The 16567-nt window shown below is 33.2% G+C and overlaps 1 protein-coding gene across 1 annotated transcript; it reads right to left on the minus strand.

The window, feature by feature from the left end:
* Window positions 1-201: 201 nt before the first annotated feature.
* Window positions 202-1889, minus strand: LOC105803195 (hyoscyamine 6-dioxygenase). The gene is made up of 4 exons (XM_012635234.2): window positions 1534-1889; window positions 1194-1444; window positions 717-1035; window positions 202-626 (listed from the first exon to the last, which is right to left on the minus strand). The coding sequence occupies exons 1-4, from the start codon at window positions 1723-1725 to the stop codon at window positions 375-377; spliced, it is 1014 nt and encodes a 337-aa protein (XP_012490688.1). The 5' UTR covers window positions 1726-1889; the 3' UTR covers window positions 202-374.
* Between the last annotated feature and the right edge of the window lie 14678 nt (window positions 1890-16567).

The following is a 16567-nucleotide window of genomic DNA, read 5'->3' on the forward strand; positions in this document are numbered from 1 at the left end:
GTAAATATAAGCATAGCTTAGTTAATGAATTTGATCACCCTTCCCCCATTCTTGCTTTCTGTGCTTCAATTAGTTGTCTGTTAAATTAACAAACCTCAATATTATAGTAGTTTGCACTTTGCAGGAATAAACTTGTTGCAATTTGATTTTGTCGTTGGTGTTTTAATCATTTTATTTTTTTATTACACATATGACACTGGGTTACGAAATAAGAAGAAATCTTCTTGTATCCCATAATTTCGAAACCTTCGAGATTCGTAGAGTTTTAGAACAAGCTTCATTTGCCTTTGGATAAAGACAATTCCTGGGAATATTAATGGGAAAACAAAGCAAAAAACATATGCAACAAATTTATATATATGAACTAAACTTGTCTAAGGATTGAGGGTTATGAGCTCCTTAACAGCTTCACCGGTATCATCGGGGTTGAGTACGAAAGCAGTAACGAAGTCAACAAATTTGAAGGCCTTGTAAATTGCAGGATTGCTTGCATTAACCAAAGCTTTAGCCGGTTCTATGAGGCTCTCATCCCTTGGATACACGAAGAAACAAATTGTCGTCCTAGCATATCTCGAGTTCGTCACCACTCGATGTTCAGCTCCTTTTAGTTTCCCGTTGCTGATAATCTATCCCCGCCACCCAAATAAAAAATAGTATGAGAAAATTTAAAAAAAATAAAAGTTTATGAGGAATGATATGATGGGGGGGGGGGGTACCTGTAAAAGGTAGCCTATATTAACGACGAAGGCATGAGGAAGAGGTTGGACGCCAATCCATCGGCCATCTTTGAAGACTTGGAGGCCATTTATTTGACCTTGAAGAAGAATGGTAATGATGGTAGGATCGCAGTGTTTAGATAATCCCAGTGTTAAACTAGGTGCGGGGCATGGAGGGTAATAATTAATCATGATTTTGGGAACTTGAGTGAGATCGTTGCTGAAATAATCGACGCTAAGCCCTAATCCTTCACATATAAACTCTAGGATCCTACAACTCAACTTCCACATTTCAACCGAATACGTCCCAACCACTTCTCTGAAATTAATTAATGAACCAAAAGAAGAATGGAAGGGTCAAATTGTGGAAAGTCAATAACCACGAATATTTCATGCAGATTACATTTAAAGCTGGAAGTTTAAGACATATCACATACTATATATAAAGTTTTGATTAGAAATGACGTGATAGTTTACCTGTATCTAGTTGGTTTTTCAGGCCAATATTGAATGCGTTCATCTAAAGGACGACAAGGGTGCGTCACGGCATCCCTCCAATAGTGAAAATCCTCCCTGGGATAAGCGTAGCTGCTCGTGTACAGTTTGCAGCTTCCGTTGGGGTCCTTGCCGCATTCCCTTTCTTTGTCCAACCCAGGCATAGCATGGAATTCTTCTGCAACATTCCTCGTTTCATCCATTAACTCCTCCGAAACTCCATGATTGATTACCTGATGTTTTCCAAATATATATTATTACTGTATAAAAAAAAGGATGTTAATTAATCTTATATCATGTGATTATATACATATGTTTGTACCTGGAAAAATCCGTAATCTTGACTAGCTTTCAGGATTTGTTGAATGGTATCTTTTGGATCATGACACTGAAGATCAATCACGGGGATGGATTTTTCCAATGGAACAACGAGATTTCCGGGTCTTCTCTCTGGTGGCATCACATAACTTTCTGGTAAAGATCCATCATAACACCAGCTCGAAAGAAGTTCCATGGTTTCAATCTCAACGCAAAAGTTTCGAAACTATAGAAGATGTAGGTTGTTTTTCTTCGAAGCTGTGTAAGCCATGGAGGCCAAGGTAGAGGAAGTAAACGGGGGCATTAAAATCCTAGTCCCATAGAAAGTTGACCCGTAAATAAACAAATAAAATCCCTTTCGCAAGCCATATGCACCGCATCATCCAATTTTCTAATTATATAGCAATGATAAAGATGCTGATGATATTGAATTGGCAAGTTGACATTATTTTTTTTCCCAAGAAATTAAATTAGTTCACATTGTTTTTCCACCTTTCTTTATTAATCCAAGGTGGTGGGATGATGTATGATTTGTTATTCAATTCTTGCTTGCTCTGAAATGCACGTAATTATGTAGTAAAAAAAATAAATATTGGAGCCATAGTATAGTAGCATCTTAGATAGAACTCCATGGCAGCCTCTAAACCGAGAAAGTTTGAATCATGGAAAAGATTTGTAGTTTTAATTATACATGAATTTTGATGATACATGAATTTTAATTTTATATAATTAGACACATCAAACTTTGATTATGCTTAGATGTATACATATAAAATTGATTTCGATTTAATTGTACACATAAATAGATTAAATTATTTTTACATTGGATAAGTGTAATCATTTGTGTATGCAATATATAAATATAAAATTATATTATATCGATAATAGTGTTGGTCGTTTGTAAAAACTAAATTATGTCACATGTAAAATTATACAAAATCAAAGTTGATATAGAGTTAAAATTCAAGTCATCCCCCAAAAAATGGAAAGATTGTTGATTGATTGGCATGACATCATTTTTGCTTAGAAGGACACAGCAGTTATGCCAAAGAGAGTAATAAAGGAGGAGCTAGCCCACGGTGAAGCGTAACTTTTAACATTATTGCTAGCTGGGAATACGTAGTTTAAGATGAATGAGAGATAAACGGAGGATTAAAAAGCAAATGGTGAAAGTGAGGGGTTACCCTCAAGTTGCAAAAGATTTGAGTCGGAAATGCAAGCATGGAGAGGATGATATTTTGTTTTGGGGGTATTGGAAAAAGATTAGAAAATGTCCAAGTTTTGTTGCTTACTTCACGGAATACAAAATAATAATAAAGGGAGGTTAGGTTAATAGGAAACAATAGATTTGTGTTATGGATAATAGTTTTTAATCATAGAATTCCCGACAATCACGTATTGGTAAACCACTACATGATGAACATCAACATGGGTGATTGGAGCACGTAAAGTACTAAAGCAACCCAATCAACAAACGGAAGCAACTCAATCCAATGTTCTTCCACTTACAAAAACAACTAAACCTCATCATTTTATAATTTTGTACCCTCAAATTTGAATTTTCAAGTTTTATTTTATATTTAACCCCATTTTTAATTTTATTTTTAAATATTTTTTTGGGTTAAAGTTCAATTTTAATATTAATTTTAAGTGATTGAAACATAATAAAAAATAATAAAAAGTGTGTTTGGATGAAGAATTTTAAAATTTTGAGATTTTTAAATGCTAGTACTTTTAATTCTTTTGTTTTAATAAATAATTGATTTGGAAAAAAATAGGCTATTAGAATTTCACATATTAAACAATAATTATAAAAGAATAATAATTACATTAAAATAAATAATATAAAATATTCAATATAAATATCATTATATTTGTTTAAAAGTTATAAATAGCTTTAAATACAAAATTTTAAAATATATATTAAAATTAAATAAAATGATTTTTAAAAAAATAAAAATAATTTTTGAAATTTAAGTTTTCTTTTATACAAAATTTTGAGGAATTTTGAAAAATTAAATTGTAATTTGAAAAAAAAATGAGATATTAAAATTTCCTCTTAAAATTAATCACAAGTTTTAAAATTCTCCAATATATCACTACACCAAAATAGGTTTTTAGCGGCATTTTTAGTGGCGCTTGGACAAAAAACATCGCTAAAAATCGAGCATTAGCGGCGCTTCTACAAAAATGCCGCTAAAGATCGAAAAGTAGCGGCGCATTTAGGAAAACACCGCTAATAATAAGCATTAGCTGCGTTTCATGAAAAGCGCCGCAAAAAACCTAAGGCCAACGACGCCGTTTTCTGAGTTTTGGGCCTTTAGAGGCGTTTTTTAAAAAGTGCTGCTAATGCTCGGGGGACTTAGCGGCGTTTTTTGAAAAGCGTCGCAAAAAACCTAAGGCCAACGGCGCCGTTTTCTAAGTTTTTGGGTCTGTAGCGGCGTTTTATCAAACGTGCCGCTAATGCTCTTTCCTTTAGCGGCGTTTTCTAAAAAGCGCCGCTAATGCTCGGGGGACTTAGCGGCGTTTTCCGAAAAGCGTCGCAAAAAACCTAAGGCCAACGACGCTGTTTTCTGAGTTTTGGGCCTTTAGCGACGGTTTTTAAAAAGCGCCGCTAATGCTCGGGGGACTTAGCAGCGTTTCATGAAAAGTGCCGCAAAAAACCTAAGGCCAACGACGCCGTTTTCTGAGTTTTTGGGTCTTTAGCGGCATTTTTTCAAAAGCGCCACTAATGCTCTTTCCTTTAGCGGTGTTTTCTAAAAAGCGTCGCAAAAAACCTAAGGCCAACGACGCCTTTTTTGAGTTTTTGGGCCTTTAGCGGCGTTTTCTGAAAAAGCGCCGCTAATGCTCCGGCCTTTAGCGGCGTTTTTGAGGAAGCGCCGCTAATAGTAATAAAAAACCATTCTAATTATCTCATTCTTTGATATATTTTTTTATTATAAGATGAATATATTGGTCAAATTTACATTTAAATGATAACAAATAATATTAATGTTTAATACAAAATGTTTTTATTAAAGAGAATTTCTAACTCCTAACTATTTATTATTATTTTTCAATCACAGTTTATTTAAACTATTTTACTAGAAAAATATATTAAATTATGAGTAAAATAAAATATCATAAAACTTAAATTGTTGTGTTGTAAAGAATAAAAAATAGCATAAATTTTGATATATAGTTCGACTAAATTAATAAATCAAAGATAGTAATATAAAACACCAAATTAATATCGTGATTAATAATATTATATATTATTTAGTCGGGTTAGTACGGATAATGATGAATAAATATGATAATATGCATGGGACATGGCTACATATATAGCTTCCTAAAACGATGTGGAGTGGGCACCAAACTCTAATAATATGTAGTCCATGCCACAGTAGAATGGGTTGAAACATCTTTTTCTCTGGATAATGATATGCAAGTGAGATGCTTAGGGGTTAGGGGTTTAGTGTAACACCCCTTAACCGTATCCAACACCGGAATAGGGTACGAGGCATTACCAAAACACATACACTTGTAAACGTATTTAACCGAGTTATAAAATTTCATCAAAATTAAAACTTTCAAAATAATTAACATGTTTCTATAACTTTTCACAATATATCCTCAAAATATTATAATCATAATAATTAGGGCCTGCGAGACCCGATACATACTCATGCAATTTAATGCTTCATTTCCATTTCATTCAATTCGCAATTTCTCATGCTCATAATTTAAATCATATCACTAGCAATTTCCATTTAATTCACGTACAATTCGATGACATCAAATTCAAAACTAATACGTATTTACCATTTAACTCAATGTTTATTGATTATACCATTCAATAACACATTTATGAAATTCTCAATTTAGCAATGAAAATATCACTTTAGTTTGAATAACAACATCGTCCTGATATAAATACACTACCACTTATCCATTTACTTTAATTCTTTCGGGCCCATTTGTCACTTACCATCCTTAATCAAATTAGGGAACGGTCACGGAAAATTGAGTACTTCACTTTCACTTTGCCATAGTATAACTATGGTCTTACGATATGATCACTTATCACTTGTCCCCGATCGATAAGTGTAGCCACCTATCACTTTGTTTACGATCGATAAGTGTAGCCACTTATCACTTTGTTTCTTGATCAGATAAGTGTAGCCACTTATCACTTTGTTTCTTGATCAGATAAGTGTAGCCACTTATCACTTTGTCTCTTGATCAGATAAGTGTAGCTAAAGCTATTACTTATCACTTTGTCTCTTGATCAGATAAGTATAGCCGAAGCTATCACTTATCACTTTTCACTTGTCACTTGATCGGATAAGTGTAGCCAAGCTATCACTTATCACTTTCCACTTTCCACTTGTCACTTGATCGATAAGTGTAGTGAAGCTATCACTTATCACTTTGTCACTTGATCGAAGTACTCAAATCCGCGTTCGCTCAATTTGATCATTTATTCATATATCGGGCTTACCAACATGTGTTAATTCATAAACCATTCATGGTATTATTTCATGCCAAATCATATACTGAATATACCATACACACATACTATGAAACTTTATTTTCACACATGAGCTTAAACCATGACCAATAATGCACAAAATAAGCATCATTCATATTTCATCGTTTATGAGTTATAATCAAACATATGACCATTTATACACGAATCATTCATATATTTCCCAATTTTCCTCCTCCTCCTCTCCCTTCCACATCCTTAATGTGTATAACACACTTAAACAACATTAACCATAATTTCAATATTCACTAACATGTATATTCAAAGCTGTTTATCCGAGTCAGAGTCACTAAATTATTTTTATCCGGAGCTACAGAGCTCCAAATTAAGATCCGTTAATTTTCCCTGAAACTAGACTCACATATCTTCATACCATAAAATTTTCATAATTTTTGGTTCAGCCAAATAGTACAGTTTATTCTTTAAAGTTTCCCCTGTTTCGCTGTCTGACAGTTCCGACCACTCTTCACTAAAATTAATTATCTCATTGTACAGAATTCGGATGATGTTTTAGCTTGTTTCTTCTAAAATAGACTCATTAAGGATTCTAACCATATAAACTATAACTCATAATCATTTTTTACAATTTTTAATGATTTTCCAAAGTCAGAACAGGGGAACCCGAATTCATTCTGACCTTGTCTCACAAAATCTATTATATCTCATGATTTACAATTCCATTGCTTACATAATTTCTTTTATAAGAAACTAGACTCAATAAGCTTTAGTTTCATATTTTATTCATCCTCTAATTCAATCTCTACAATTTTGGTGATTTTTCAAAGTTACACTACTGCTGCTGTCCAAAACTGCTTTAGTGCAAAATGTTGATTTCCATTTTGCCCCAAATTTCACAGTTTATACAATTCGGTCCTTTCTCAATTAACCCCTCAATTAATCTAATTTTCTCAATTAGTACTTTACTAGACATTATAAGTTGTTACACAACTATTGAAATTCAGAATTTCCACATATAACTCTATCTTCAAACTCTTTTACTATTAGGTCCCAAACATTCACTTTCTATTCAATTCTTTCAATAAAATCAGCATATGAACAATTTAAAGCTCTAATTTCATGCTAAATCATCATATACTTCCAGCACATATTCATATCAACTTTCAACTTCTTTCATAAAATCAAAACTAATGAATTTAACAAGTGGGCCTAGTTGTAAAAGTCATAAAATACAAAATTTCAAGAAATAGTCAAGAATTGAACTTACTTGTAATAAAATATGAAGAACCAGCTTGAAGAAGCCCTTCCATGGTGTTTTAGCTGATGAGAATTCAGAAAAATGAAGAGAAATCTAGATAATTCCACTTGGGTCCTAACTTTATTAAGCAAATTTTGCAATTTTCCAATTTTGCCCTTAATTCTCCTTACTTTCTTGCTGATTTCATGCCTCTGTTGTCCAGCCCAAATAGACCTTGGGTCTATTTGTCTTTTAAGCCCTCTTCCTTTTATCATTTAAGCTATTTAATCATTTCCCAAAATTTTGCATTTGTTACAATTTAGTCCTTTTGTTCAATTAATTATTGGAACTTTAAAATTTCTTAACGAAACTTTAATACTAACTTTTAACACTCCATAAATATTTATAAAAATATTTATGGCTCAGTTTAAAATCCCCGAGGTCTTGATACCTCATTTCGATTCTAATTATTTTAATATTTATTTCTAGTGCACTATTCACTATTTCAAAAATTTTCCTAACTTCATATTTAACTTATACTTACTAAATTAATAATATTTTCTACCCATTTGTCGAATTTAGTGATCTCGAATCACCGTTCCGACACCTCTGAAAATTCAAGCCATTACATTTTTTTTCGTCAGATTTGTGGTCCCGAAACCACTGTTCCGACTAAGCCTAAAATCGGGCTATTACATTTAGGGTTTAAGGTTATAGGGGTCAGGTTAGGGTTTAGGGTCTAGATTAATTTTTTTAATTTATATTTTAAATATGTTCTTATGTAATTGTAAAAGAGATAATAATAAATTTAATAAATTGAAATTATGAATATAGTTGAGATTATGGCTTAAGAGATATATATATTAATATATGTTATATTTAATTACTGAGATTCATACCATTTGATATTATAAGAATCTAAAATATTTTTTTTGTACTACAATAATATTACGATTTGGGATTTTTGGTTTTTGAGTTTGGGGTTTAGTTTTCGGGGTTAGGGGTTTGTGGTTTGGGTTTTTGAGTTTGGGGTTAGGGGTTTGGGAGTTTGGGAGTTTGGGGTTTGGGGTTTAAGGATAATTTATGGTATAATATTCGATTTTGGGGTTTGGTTTATGATTGTTTGTAGTTCCTGGGTTACGGGTACGGTGTTACGGCTAGCGGGTCACGAGTCATGAGTCATGAGTTTTAGGGTTTAAATATGGATATTTTATAATATAATTCAAATTAAATTAAATTTGAATTATCAATTTAATAAATATATATATGAAAAAGGATTAAATCTCAGAAGCTTACATTAAGGATGGTTTAATGTTAAATTGAATTCATGAACTTTAGTGTTAAATTGTATTCATGAAAACGACGCCATTTCTAGTGGATTTGCATTAGAATTAGCGGCGCTACACAGGAAACGCCGCAATAGATGAAATAATACCGGCGTTTTTTATAAAAACGCCGCAAAATACTGTAAGTTGTGAAGAAAATGGCGCCGTTTTCTTATTACATTTAGTGGCGTTTTACAAAAAGCGCCGCAAATATGTTTTCTTTGTTAAGGGAACTGCATCGTTTTCCGTTGGTATTAGTGGCGCTACACTCAAAACACCGCGAATATATTTTAAAATTTACAGGAGTTTGAGTTAAACGACTGCGTTTGACCTTATATTTAGTGGCGCTTATGTATAAACTCTACAAAAATCCAAATGGTGTTACGAAAAACGGCGCCGTTTACTTAGTTGCTTTTAGTGGCGCTTCACATAAACGTCGCAAATATGCATTATAACTTAAGGAAACTGCGTCGTTTTCCATTGTTAGTAGTGGCGCTTTCCTTAAAACGCCGCAACTTTGTTTTAATTTTAATACAAACGATGCCGTTTTGTATATATTATTCGTGGCGTTTTTTCTAAAACGCCAAGAGGTTTAGTTACTTGATGGGGAAACGACTGCGTTTGGCGATATAGTTAGTGGCATTTTTTTATAAACGCCGCAAATGGGTTAAATATTTTGACGAAAACGGCGTTGTTTGTTTTCCATCCTTTTGACCGAAACTGATACATAACCCCGATTCTTCCCCCCAAACTCTCATCTCCCCCAAATCCCTAAAATTTCCCCTAATCCCTAACAGTTCCCCAACGTAGTCCAGTACGGCGCCGTTTGCTTTGCTGCCTCACAGCTTCCGTGCGTCTCCGGTACCGCAACCATCGGTAGGTTCGGCAACTTCCTTTTTCTTCTTCATGCGTGAATGTTATCTGGAATATCGATTTTGAACCAAAAAATCCATTTCGGGTGTTTCGATAATGTTGTGAATTTGGGGCTTCCGAACATTTGGTTTTTTTTTTATTTTCTTTTTCAGAAAACGTTATAGGTTGAGAACTTTGAATAAAATATCAGTTTTATATATCGACATTTCATATATTTTTACAAACCAGTTTCATATATCCTTTTCATTTCATATAGTAGGGCGAATCCCGTTGAAATTTATATATATGTATATGTATATGTATTAAAACTAAAGCATACTTATTCTTATTTCTTTTTTGCCTTGTTGAAAAATTCAAGAAAAAGGAAGAATTGAAGTCTTACGGTACTTATATGAAAAAGAAAATTCAAAGTAAATTAGTATGTTTTACCCTTCTGTAATGGAAAAAAAATGGCTGAGTTGGAAAAAGAAAAATGTTAAGTTATCATTAGGGGAGATGAGAAAACAATGATTTGTTGTGATTTTGATTTTTTGATATGCTTGAGCTTAGGCTGATTTTTTTGTTAACTTGTTAGTTCAGTGCAACTATTTACTCTGTCATTTTTTTGTTCAGTAACTGTTTATTTATTCGTTATTTGGTTCTCATATTGGTAAAGTTTTAAGCTGCCATTTAATGTTTCCAAGTAATATTTGGTTGTGATATCGATAAAGTTTTACATATTTGATGGGTAAACTGAAAAAATATTTGCTGCTAACTGATCATGGTTCATCTATTGTAGGCAAAATTAATATTTGGTCCAACTTAATACACATCTGACCATTGACATCTGGTTTGCTGCCTGTGTTTTGGTCGAACTATTGTTTGGGCAGGTACATGTTAACAAAATTCATATGCATTTTCCCTTATTTGTATGCATTTTCCCAAATTACTTATAATATACCATATTTCTGACTGCAGTCTCTCTTTGCTGGTGAGAGTGAAGTAGACAAAGTTGAGTGAAATATTAAGGTATGTTTTAGTTCATAACTTAAATCAGTAATAGTTTTATCATGATGATTTTTGAAAAATGTTACTTTTCGGGCTCTGGTTTTGTATACATGTAATTGGTTTTGGTTGTTTTCCTTTAGCTTATGTTTCATTTTACTTATTTTACAATTGCCATGTACTTTTCTGACTTATGTTTTCTGTTATCATCCATCAACGATTGCTATATATGTTGAGCAAAATAGAAGCAATTTAATAAATTGTACTGGGAATTGGATTAAATTTTTTTATTTTAAAATTATTCGAAATTTCAGAACTATACGTTACATTCAATAACAAATTAATCCACTTTCTTTTCACATTTCAGTTTCATTGATATCAAATATGCTTAATTGTTGTATACATATTATTCCATATCGCAAGTCAAACAAGTTTGAAAATGAAGGTTATTTATGTCTAAATAATATAAACATTTGGTTAAAAGCACATATAGTTTGCAAATATTTATATGTTTCCTCCAAAACATATTTTTTTCCTTTAGTTGCTATTTTAATCACGGAAATTTAGTTTGTTTTGTTTTCTTTTATTTAATTTGAATCATGGAAAAAATTTCAAACTTTTAATTTATTTTAAGTTTAATTTTAGATAACTTACAAAATTATTTTTTATTTCAAAGTTTAATTTCAAAGTTATTTTTATTTGTTTTAAAGTTAAAATTCACATAACATACATAAATTAAAGTTAAAATTTCTTAACTTTTGTAAATGGTATAGCTTGCTTAATACAAAACTTACATAATATTAAGATCAGATTTCATAATTTATGTATTTTATGTAACTTACATAATATATAACTTCCATAGCTTAAGTAATGATAATTTCAGATCTACTTTCACAAGTTGCATAGCTTTTAGCAGGACACATCATAACTTATTTCTAATTACATAACTTATTTCAAATCTAATTATATATATATATATACATGTTCATAATATATATAATACATAACTTAAATAACTCACATAATACACAACTTACATAAAATACAACTTACATAAAAAGTCTATGACATAGCTTACATAATACATAACTTACATAGCTTACATAAAAATAACTTACATAAAATACAACTTACATAGCTTACATAATACATAACTTACATAGCTTACATAATAAATAACTTACATAAAATACAACTTACATGGCTTACATAACACGTAACTTACATAACTTATATAATACATAACTTACATAATTTCGGAGCTGAACGTTGTAATTTATACATAATATATATCATACATAACTCATTTATACTTATAAGTGAAGAACTGAACGTTGTAATTTCTGGTGAAAATCAGACTTCAAGAATTAAGAAATGGACCGGTCTTGGATGAATTTGTCAAGGGTAAGCAACGGTTATCGAAATGGAGTACAGACGTTTTTAAATTTTGTATTTCAATACTCAAGCCAAGAGAACATGATTCTTTGCCCCTGTAAGAATTGTGTGAACATAAATTGGCATTATCGTGAGGTTGTATGCGAGCATCTAATTGTTGATGGGTTTTTTCGGGGTTATAAACAATGGTTATTTCATGGAGAATGCCCGCGTAGTACTTCCTCTTCAAGGATGGATGTATCTTATTCTGGTACTGCTTACCATCAGTCTGATAGAGGGGATGACATGGAAGGTATGTTGCGGGATGCATTTAATATGCACAACCATGGTGTGCAGTCGTTCCCGACGAATTTTGTGGCATCTGATGATTGTAATATTGGTGGAAATACTTTTACCGAACCAGGAAGTAGTGTACCTCATGAAGAGCCGAATAGAGAAGTAGTGAAGTTCTACGCGCTACTTAATGACATGAATGAAGAACTGTATGAGGGATCAAAATTTTCAAAAATGTCCTTCTGTGTTCGTCTTTTTCAATTAAAATGTTTAGGAGGGTGGACTGGAAACTCATTGACAATGCTGTTAGAGTTTTTGAGAGAAATGTTTCTGTTTGCAAAAATCCCTCAGTCATGCAAAGATATGAAGAAAATGATAAAAGATTTAGCCCTTGGGTACAACAAAATCCATAGTTGCCCGAATGACTGCATATTGTATTGGGGCGATCGAAAAAACCAACAGTTCTGTCATGTATGCGGTCAATCCCGTTGGGTAAATAGAAACACAGAAGATGGGAACGACGATGAAAATGATGCACAGTTGAGGAAGAAGCCAGTCAAGATTTTGCGGTATTTTCCCCTTATACCAAGGCTTCAAAGGCTTTTCATGTCGTCGAAGACAGCGGAGTCTATGACGTGGCACCATGATGGACGAACCGATGATGGATTACTAAGGCATCAGGCAGATTCTTTAGCTTGGAAATCATTTGACAATAAATTTCCAAGCTTTGCAAGCGATCCTAGGAGTGTGAGGCTTGGGCTAGCATCTGATGGGTTTAATCCTTTCAAGATCATGAGCACTGCATACAGTACTTGGCCAGTAGTGCTTGTTCCTTACAATCTGTCTCCGTGGATTTGCATGAAGTAATCTTCCCTTATCTTATCTATGATTATCCCTGGAGAGAAAGGCCCCGAGAATGATATCGACATTTATTTACAGCCACTTATTGAAGAGTTAAAACAATTATGGGCTGGTGTCGAGACATATGATGTGTTGAGAAAGGAGAACTTTAATTTACGTGCAGCTTTGATGTGGACCATTAATGACTTCTCCGCTTATGGCAATTTATCCGGTTGGAGTACCAAGGGTCATTATGCGTGTCCTTGTTGTGCTGCACAAACATGTTCGCAATGGTTGTACAATGGGAAGAAGTTCTCTTACATGGGGCATCGTCGGTGGTTACCAGAAAATCATAAATTTAGATTTCAGAGTTCTGTATTTGACGGTACTGAAGAGTTCAGAGAAGCTCCTTCGTAGACCAGTGGCTCTGAAATCTTGTTCATGTTGGAAGATATGAATTTCATTTATGGGAAGATGAACCAACCTCCAAACACGCAAAGAAATAGAAGATCAAATGATGAGGCTGATGATGACTCTGATGAAGAGGATGATCCTAATGAGGCGGACTTGTGGAAAAAAAGAAGTATTTTTTTTGAGTTGCCTTATTCGGAGCATCACATTTTACGACACAATCTTGATGTTATGCAACATGGAGAAAATCTTCCCACCTTCCTTCTTCACCATTATGGTTCACTTGATAATCCATCTCCCGTATGAAGCAATTTGGTTTTACAATGGTGAACTTCGCTCGATTGATTCACATAGGACAACAACTGATAGATGAGCCGTATGTATTCTCATCTCAAGTCAAATAAGTTTTTTACTCAAAAGATCCAACTGATGAGGGTTGGTACGTTGTACTCCATAACATCCCTAGAGACTTGTTTGACATGGGCAGTGGAAGTAGAGATAACATCGACGACAGATCAGAAACTTTGCCCTTTCCAGAACAAAACTTAAACGATACTAGTGCACAATTTCAATGGGTTCGTCAGGATACGGATGGAGATATTTACGAATAATGATGTAGTAAGATTTTACGATTGTTTAATTATATGTAATATCATAATTTAAATCTTGGTCTTATTATATATTTCAACTATTTTATATGTGCTGTTATTGTTGTAATTAGTTATTAAGTTTTCAACTATTTTATATGTATTGCAGATAAAATGCCTAGAAGAAAAATTCCAAGGGGAAGCATTGTTCAAAATGATCCAAACTCGACAGAAACAAATAGTACTGAACAACAGACAGTAATTGGATCTTCAAATGTTCCGATTACACTTGAGGATCCTAAGGATCCTACAGAAGTTCAAAGTAATTTTACATTTAATTTACATGCGTGTTGACTTATAATTGATTTATTTTTCAAATTCTTATATTATAATATACCATTTGCAGCTGAAAATGGTGGGACGCGCAGAGGTCGAGGACGTACGCTACTTAGAGATTTATACTAGTTAGATCCAGGCGAGCATGTCAAGGTATGCAGAAACAGTTTTGGTCAGCCTGTTGGATCAGAAGCTCGACTTTTAGCAGGATACATGGGCATTTTAACACGAAATGCAAATATGTTACCTATCAACTACGAATCATGGCATCAAATGCCCGATAGCAACAAAAACCAAGCCCTCAATAATATTAAGGTAACAAAATGTTAATGTCATCTGTAATGCTTGAGAAATAGTTCCATTTATATTTACTTTATTAACTTGTGTTTTTTTGTAGGCGAGGTTTGCTTTAGAGGTCTTCGATGCTTACGTAAAGAAAGCATTGGGAAAAAGATGGAGAGACCATAAAAGTACTTTGAAGAAATATTATTATAAGACAAAAACAACCCTCGATGAGAAATTGCAAAATGTCTCGCCGGGTATGCTGAGGTACCAATGGGAAGATGCGGTTAGATTTTGGCATTCGAAGAAAGGCGAGGTATGACGTACTTCCAAACTATTGTAATTATTTTGGTTTATAGTATTTACTATTTACGTACTAAAAATTTCATAACGTAGGATCGTGAACGAGTTGGAACAAGCAGCAGGCAGAAACAAAAATTCACTCACACAGCCGGGTCGAGAAGTTTTGCATGTGTAGCTGAGGCGGAGGTATTTTTAATTTTTTAATATTGTCAAATATGCATAACTTTCCATTAAATAATATTTTTACTACTATATTGTAGGAACTGTCGTCCGGTCAAAAAGTTGGACGCCTTCAACTTTTTAAAATTACACATAAGAAGAAAAATGGATCTGCTATGACTCCTAAAGCTGGTGAAAATATGGTACGTTTACTTAATACGATTTGACTTGTTTTTGTTATTTATAGTGTTTATTTTCTAATGGTTTAATTCATTGCTTGTAATGCGACTATTGTTATGTTGCATTTGTTTTGTTAATATATATTGCGTTCCTAACTATGTGATTTATTTATTAGGAAAAACTAAAGGATAAAAAGGCGGAGTACGATTATTAATGAAGACATTGATAACCAGATTATTACTGAAGTTTTGGGTCCTGAAAGGTATGGTCGGGTTCTATTTCAAGGATCTTTTGTTAGCCCAACCCAATATTTTGGATCCATTTCATGAAGAATATATGGCTTCAGGAGTCGAGCTCAAGTCAAGTTCGAAGTTAAAAGACCAGATGGCTCAGATGCAAGCGACCACAGTTGAGGTTCAAAGGAAATATGAAGAACTCCAGCTACAACTTAAAGTAGATGCGGCAGCAAGGGAAGCAGAGGCTGCAGCGAGAGAAGTAGCGGTTCAAAAGAAATATGAAGAACTCCAGCTACGACTTAAAATAGATGCGGCATCGAGAGAAGCAGAGCAGAGCAGAAAGTACAATGAACTCTAGCAACAGCTCCAGAGTATGATGAAGATGTTTCAGCAGTCGCAACTTCCGCCGTCATAGTCTATTGCATAAATATTTTTTTCATTTTAACTTTTAATATTTTTGTAAAAATAATATGAATTCACTTTTATTTATTGATATTAATATTATTTTATTCGTTTAATTTGAAATATTATATAAATTTATTGCTTTTGGCTGGTTTAGATCTGATTGCTTTTGATTTGTTGCTATAGGAGGGCTGAAAAAATGGAAAATTTTATTTTACAAAAATCCCAAAATTAGTGGCGTTTTTTATAAAAGTGCCGCTAAAAGTCATGTTTCTTTTAGCGGCGTTTGCGAAGAAAGCGCCGCTAAAGAACATGATCTTTAGCAGCGTTTTTAGTAAAGCGCCGCTAACTACAGAACATGATCTTTAGCGGCGTTTGTTTCCTAAGCGCCGCTAAAGAACATAACCTTTAGCAGCGTTTAATTTTGTAAATGCTGCAAACGTTAGCGACGTTGTCGTTAGTGGCATTTTTTGCGGCGCTTAGTGGCGCTAAAAAGCGCCGCTACAGGCCTAAAAAAACGCCACTAAAAACCTATTTTGGTGTAGTGTATTTACTCAAAAAAAAATATCCTTTTAAATATTTTTAAATATATATATAAATCCCTCTTACAAATCTCTTACCCCAATGAACGCTACAATTACAAAAATCTGCTGAGTCCACTTGCTTCAAAAATTTGCTTCAACTTCTTCAACAAATTTTGAATCAATTACTAATCCACTATTGACA

Source organism: Gossypium raimondii, chromosome 11, assembly GCF_025698545.1.
Source record: "Gossypium raimondii isolate GPD5lz chromosome 11, ASM2569854v1, whole genome shotgun sequence".
Lineage (NCBI taxonomy): Eukaryota > Viridiplantae > Streptophyta > Magnoliopsida > Malvales > Malvaceae > Gossypium > Gossypium raimondii.

What these genes read in the sequence shown, in the direction of transcription:
- LOC105803195 (XM_012635234.2), bottom strand. Translation starts at nt 1,725, where the DNA reads ATGGAACTTCTTTCGAGCTGGTGTTATGATGGATCTTTACCAGAAAGT. An exon ending in GAAAAACCAACTAGATACAG is followed by an intron (nt 1,036 to 1,193) that starts GTAAACTATCAC and finishes AATTAATTTCAG; the next exon opens with AGAAGTGGTTGGGACGTATT. An exon ending in ATATAGGCTACCTTTTACAG is followed by an intron (nt 627 to 716) that starts GTACCCCCCCCC and finishes TGGCGGGGATAG; the next exon opens with ATTATCAGCAACGGGAAACT.